The 7,016-nt window shown below is 48.6% G+C and overlaps 1 protein-coding gene across 1 annotated transcript in view; it reads left to right on the top strand.

The window, feature by feature from the left end:
* Positions 1-239: 239 nt before the first annotated feature.
* The window catches only part of ZBTB7C (zinc finger and BTB domain containing 7C), a gene marked incomplete at its 3' end in the record, with an annotated part of 7,391 nt that continues 614 nt past the window's right edge, over positions 240-7,016 (top strand). The window contains exon 1 of the mRNA XM_010151175.1: positions 240-1,420. Within this exon, the coding sequence (XP_010149477.1) occupies positions 240-1,420 (1,181 nt within the window). The remainder of the gene's footprint in view (positions 1,421-7,016) is intronic.

The following is a 7,016-nucleotide window of genomic DNA, read 5'->3' as shown; positions in this document are numbered from 1 at the left end:
AAAGAAGGAGACAAAGTGATGTGGAAGGAAGCCAAGTTTAAATCACAGAGGACCCAGGAACTAAAGATGACATGGAGATGCACTGAGGCAGTGCAAGCACAAGGTGATTACAGAGGTCCAGGTGGGGTAATGGAGAGGAAGACACTGCAAGAAGGCAGGGTCATTTTGGTGTTACTGATTGGAACCCCCCTGCTAATTCCCTACTGTCTGTGTTTTGTCCTAGGGCATTAAATGAGAATATGGCCAATGGCATTGAAGACCTTATTGGGATCCCATTCCCAAACCACAGCAGTGAAGTCTTATGTGGTTTAAATGAGCAGCGGCATGATGGTCTCCTCTGCGATGTCATCCTCATTGTACAGGACCAGGAGTACCGGACCCATCGGTCTGTCCTTGCTGCCTGCAGCAAATACTTCAAAAAACTCTTCACTACCGGCACTTTAACAGACCAGCCCTATGTTTACGAGATTGACTTTGTCAAGCCTGAAGCACTTTCTGCCATCCTCGAGTTTGCCTACACCTCAACCCTCACCATCACCACCTCAAACGTCAAGCACATCCTCAGCGCTGCCAAGATGCTGGAGATCCAGTGCATTATCAATGTATGCCTTGAAATCATGGAGCCCGACAGAGAGGCGGAAGAGGAAGATGACAAAGAGGATGAAGATGATGACGAAGACGAAGATGAAGATGAGGAGGAAGAGGAGGAGGAGGAAGAAGTGGAAGATTATGTCAACCAGGAGAACCTAGCTGATGTCCAAGAAGTAAGCTGTCACCAAAGCCCTTCTAAGTCTGATCTTACCGAAGAAGCATATACAGAAGCACCTAAAGACTTTCCAAATCACTACCCAGCCAATAACTCCTCTGGACACTTGGGCATGATACGAGACTTCTCCATCGAGTCCTTGCTAAGGGAGAACTTGTACCCTAAGCCAAACATCCCAGAAAGGAGGCCAGCTCTCTCCCCTTTCGCTCCGAGCTTCTTCCCACATCTATGGAATGGCGATTTTAACTCCTTCTCCCAGCTCGAGGACCCACAAGTAGACAATGGCCCCTTGGATCTGGTGATCAAAAAGAGGAAGATTAAGGAAGAGGAGGAGAAGGAAGACCTGCCTCCACCTCCTTTCCATAATGACTTCTTCAAGGACATGTTTACCAACACCCCAGTAGATCCTTTAGGGCATATTAAGGCAGAGACTGACTATAGCACTTATCTCAATTTCCTAAGCGCTACCCAGTTTGGAGGAGTGTTTCCCCCGTGGCCCCTGGAGGAGGAGAGGAAGATAAAGCCCAAGGCATCCCAGCAGTGTCCCATCTGTAACAAAATCATCATGGGAGCCGGCAAGCTGCCGAGGCACATGAGGACCCACACGGGAGAGAAGCCGTATATGTGCAATATCTGTGAAGTCCGCTTTACCAGGTGTGTGTTCATAGAATCATGGAATGGTTTGGGTTGGAAGGGACCTTAAAGACCATCTAGTTCCAACCCCCCTGCCATGGGCAGGGACACCTTCCACTAAACCCGGGTGCTACCACACCCATTGGACACTCCCAGGGATGGGGCATCCACAGCTTCTCTGGGCAACCTGTCCCAGTGCCTCCCCACCCTCTCAGGGAGGAACTTCTTCCCGATATCCAATCTAAACCTCCCCACTTTCAATTTAAACCTGTTACCCCTTGTCCTGTCACTACAGGCCCTTGGGAAAAGTTGCCCCCAGCTTCCTTGTAGCCCCTTCAGGTACTGGAAGGCTGCAATAAGGTCTCCCTGGCGCCTTCTCTTCTCCAGGCTGAACACCCCCACTCTCCCAGCCTGTCCCCATAGCAGAGGTGCTCCAGCCCTTGGAGCATCTTCGTGGCCTCCTCTGGAGTTGCTCCAACCAGTCAATATCCTTCTGATGTTGGGGGTTCCACAGCTGGATGCAGCACTCCAGGTGGGATCTCACAAGAGCAGAGCAGAGGGGCAGAATCCCCTCCCTCGAGGTTGGTTACCTCTACCATGCGTGGCCACGTGCCGGGAGGTGGGGATGGTTGGAGGGGCCACATCATGACCCATGGCTGGTTCCTAAGCTACACATCTCTTTTTCCCCCACCGCCAGAACAAAAGTAGCAAAGAAACCAGGGCATGTTCTCTATCCCTTCGGAAAAAAAGGGAGGAAGGGAGGGTGGAGGAAGAACAAAACCTACTGATTTTGGTGGGTTGTGGATCACATCCACAACTCACTGGATCCATCTGCTCGCTGCACAAAAGCTTAAATAAGTAACAGGATATTTTCAACCTCGCTATATTTCACCACGGTGGGACAAGAGGGAACTGCAAAACAGATGGCCAAACAGCCAAGAGGGCTTCATCTCTAATATGCTGGGAGATGCGTTGAGTTGGGAGGGTCATTTAGCTGCGGGATGTAATTAGTTTGGGTTTGCACATTTTGGCATCAGTTTAGACCACAACCAAGTTGCACATGTTTAGACATGACATTGTCTGGGCTTTCTGAGGCTGGAGCAGTCCTAATTATTATACATTAGTAGCGAGGTGGGGGTTGGTCTCTTCTCCCAAGTGACAAGTGATGGGATAAAAGGAAACAGCCTCAAGTTGTGCCAGGGGAGGTTTAGGTTGGATATTAGGGAAAATGCCTGCCCGGAAAGGGCTGTCAGGCATTGGAAGGGGCTGCCCAGGGAGGTGGGGGAGTCACCATCCCAGGAGGGATTTAGGAGCCGTGTGGACAAGGTGCTCAGGGACATGGGTTAGTGTTTGGCTGGGCAGTGCTGGGGTAATGGTTGGACTCGGTGGTCTTAGAGGTCTTTTCCAACCTAAAAGATTCTATGATTTATCCCCCCAAACATTGTCTGTCCAAGACCTCAATTCCCTCCGTGGTCAGTGGCAAGAGATCAGCACCCTCAGAGAGGTAGATGAGGAAAGAGGATGAGCAAACGTGTCATCCCTGACCACAGAGACAACCTATGGCTCTTAGATTAGGGCACCTAACTTTTAGATGTCTTGGGTTAGGTGAGACCAGCCCCAACACAGGGTGCTCCAAAGCAGATGTGACTGACCTGATCCACCCCTGGTACCAGTATCCTTATACTGCCAGCTTTTGCACGTCTCCGCATCCCAGCCAAGCCCTCGATGGTAATAAATTGGAGCAGGCTATGCAAATCCAATGCTAGAGCTTGCAACCCTCCTCTGAAAATCTGCGCAAATTTGATCGGTGAGCAAAGACAAATAGATTCCTGGACCTGCTCTTGCTGAGTATAATTAATATCTAATGAGTACAATCTTTACCATGATAATAAAGCCTTCTGACAAGAGCATGGTATCTCAGCTCTGGCTGCATGTGAGAGAGAAAGCCCTATTAGGCAGGGGCGAGCAAACCAGAGGAAAATAATATGCACAGTAGGCAAAGGCGAGTTCCTGACAATGGCCGGACACCTGGAGTGCTCCCACATTCAACCTGTCTTTTCTTCTCCCGTCCCTGTGATAATATTCGAGTGGAAGTTATGCAGATGGTGAGGATTTGACCTGAAAATAAATTTCCGTGCTCTGCTCCATTAACGCAGCAGACATCGTATTATAATGCGGAAAGCATCGTGCCTCAGGCGGGCGGATGGGACGTGAGACGGCTCACCCTGGTATTTGCAGGGGAAAGGCCACTGCCTGGTGCTAATTCCTGCCTGCAGGAATTTGGATCTGGCTCCTGCTGGTGCTGCATCCCCAGGTTAGTGCTGGGTTGTCACCTCTGGACAGACAGGATCTGCTGAGAGGAGCGGGATGGGTTCTGCCCAGTAAAAGTGCCTGCATCCAGGGATGGACGAACCACCTGATCACCCCCGTCCTGAGGTCCCCATCGCTGTCCTGGGTGTGATGCTGTGGGTGCTAATTGCTGATGATATAACTTGACTTGAGCTGTCACTGACATCTTCCCCATAAGGGGAATACTAGAGCTGAGCCCTCACAGAGGGCTCCCCAAGTTCCTTACAAGCACTGGCAGCATCGTAGTCTTCATTTGGGGAAACTGAGGCACAGAGGGATGTTGGTACTGACTCACATTCACTGCAAAGGTTAGTAGGAGGCTTAGAGTGGGAATTGAGGCATCCTGACCCCTAATCCAGACTGGTTAAATCAGCATCTTGGAGGTTAAAATCTCCACACAGAAGTAGTCTAGCATGGCCCATTGCTAATGCAGGGTTAAGCCCAACAGCTTCTACATCCTCCCATGTGCTCAACAGGTTCTAAACACAAAACACAGGGACAGAAGGACTTAAGGCCAAGAAAATAATCAAAAAGAAGATTGGGACCAACCCAATGGTGCAGTCTCCCACCATCATTCAGGAAGACGAAGCCTTTCATTTGTGTCAGCCTGCATGGAGCTGAAGGCTGGAGGGTCTTTTCCTTTTTTAACACCGTGAGCAAAGGAGAAATGTCAAAATATTGGTTTATTTTTAAATGCATTTTGAAGTATTTTGAGTAGCATGCAACTGTGTGGGTTTTATTTACACTTTTTTAAAACCATTTTCAGCATTACTCTAACATGCGAGCCCTCCTTTAGGGGAACGTGTATTTAAACAAAGTGGAGCAATTGAGATGTAGAAAGAGATTTCTTCTGGGATTTCTGGAATGATGCCACTTGCATTACATGTTTTGCTCATGGGGGGGAATCTCATGCTTCCAGAAAGCATCGGACTCGCACCCATGGGAGCGAGTGGTGCCTTCGCCAGGGAGATGCAAGCCCAGGTGGTCCCCCCTTGGGGTCTCCTGGGAGTGAGGTGCAGGGAAGCAGAGGTTCCCAAGTGGGATTTCTGAATTAATCAGTCCTTTGCATTACTTCTGAGCCCAAAGAACTGTGGAGAAGCAAATTTTTTTTGAGAAATAAAGAAAATATATTTTCCTGGATGGGCACTCCCCCAACGTCCCCATCAGATCCCTTCCCCTCCGCATCACTGGGATCCTGCATCCCACGGAAAGGACCTCACATGCACCTGGATCTGACACTCCTGACTCCCAGGGACATCTGGTTGCAGGCAGCAGGACTTCATTTAATAGCTCATTAATTTTTTCCTTAAACAAAGGCTGCTCGGCTTCTAGTCTGCTGTTTTAGCTTGCTAAAACGCTGGAGAAAACTGCAAATATTTCAGCTTTTCCACCAAGACAACTGGGGAGTGCTCAAGGAGAAACTGTTCCAGCCAGAAAGGTTAACATTATTTGTTCCTATTATTTGTGTTGTGACAGCTCACGAAGCCCTAATCGCTCTCCTAACCCAATTGCATTAAGGTTATTCACACACAGGGAGAGAGCTCCCATCTCGCAAAACCTGTGTTTCCCACGCCACATCCTCTCCGGGGTGCTTCACCGCAACCGGAGCATCTCACCCCCCTCCCCCCGCACCCCAGCCTCGGAGCTTCTCCAGGTAGAGCCATAAAACCTCTCTTCCATCCCACAGAGATGCTGCTGGGGCAGGGAGGATTGAATTTCTCCCTGTCTGCTGCCAGAGATGGGTAATAGCCTGAAAAAAGCTTTGCCTGTATTTACATTATACAGTCCTGGCATGCTGCATGTTTATTGGGAAAAGCGATCCTGCTAGGTTAAACATTACATATATAGGTTTAAATTATATTATAGGTGGGGCTGGTAGCTCTGCTTTTTATTAACATTTCCCAACACTTCGCATTATGAGCCCCTGCGTTCATCTGCTTACGGCTTCACTGCACATTATCCGTTGGGGATGAAATGTTCCACGCTGCTTTGTCTTCGGCACATGCAGGGGAACTGCGCCCTTGTTAAAATGTTGGGGTAATGGCATCTTTGAAAATTTCAGACTGGGTAAGCTGGGATCTGTCCCTGAGCACGGCCAGCAGCGACGTGCTGATGGTCACATCACCGAAAAGTATTTCAAGATGCACACGGGCCGGGTGGCAGAAATTTGTGCAAAGGCAGAACCTTGCAAGTTTTGAGTGCTTGACCTGCCAACGTAAATAAATTTTTTGGATAATTTTTGCTTTTTTTTTTTTTTTTGAGGGGATGTGTATGCTTACATATTTTATAGTAATAATGACATGACTCCATGTATTCTCCATATTCCCAGCCTCTTTACTAACCTCTCGGAAGGATCATACTGAAAGCGTTTTGGAAAACAATACGAATTCTCCCACTTTGCTGTTTACTTGCTGCCCATGTTGAACTCCGCTCGTGCAATCTAAGCGGCATGTTTGGCCCAGTTCATCCACAATCGGCTTCGCTTTTTTATAATCGCGTGCCTTAGCTGTGATTTGCGTAGAGTACAAAAGGAAACATTTACTGGAAAAACAATAGTGATTAGACTGCCAGCTTGGGAAAATATTCTGGTCTATGGTCAGACTCGACGATCTTAAAGGTCTTTTCCAACCTAAGTGATTCTGTGCTCCTTTAAAAACAAAAAAAGCCAAACTACTATATTTGTAAATAAATGCTTTTGGGAGAGGTATTAAGCTGCCCCATGGCTGTATTTAAAAACCTTCTCCAGAATGTGTATGGGGCTGGATGTGCGTGTCCCAGCCTTGGAGAACTCGGCTGGGAAGAACATGGGCTGCCTGCTCCTCTGCCTGCCTCTCCCTATTTCGTTGCTCCCGCTCCCAACCAAAGCTCTTGAGACACCCAGTGGTCAGTGCAAGGATAAAAGGAAAGGAAAAATTAGCTCCAAGAGGGACTTCGCTTAAGCAGCCTTGGCCCACAAGCTCAACTTATTTCCTTACTTCCAGGCAGGAACATAGATGTATTTATTTAGATATTCCCATATGGTTTTTTTCTATATTCTAGGGTTTTTTTTCACTCCAATTCAGTCTGTTTTGAAGTTGTTGGGATGGGCTGCAAACTCCTGAACTGGAGAGCAGGGTCTGTGCCATGTTTATGTGCTGTCGCCCCGGGAGGCCTGCAAGAGCGTCCATGCACTGGGGTTGGAAGTCCATGCACTTCCACAGCTGGAAGCCCCACACCTTCCCATCACCTTTCCTTCTCCTGATCCAAGGGGCAATCCCAACCGCATCCC

The sequence above is a fragment of the Eurypyga helias genome, unplaced genomic scaffold (assembly GCF_000690775.1).
Source record: "Eurypyga helias isolate BGI_N326 unplaced genomic scaffold, ASM69077v1 scaffold27064, whole genome shotgun sequence".
Classification (NCBI taxonomy): domain Eukaryota; kingdom Metazoa; phylum Chordata; class Aves; order Eurypygiformes; family Eurypygidae; genus Eurypyga; species Eurypyga helias.
This window is presented reverse-complemented; position numbering and strand designations above follow the sequence as displayed.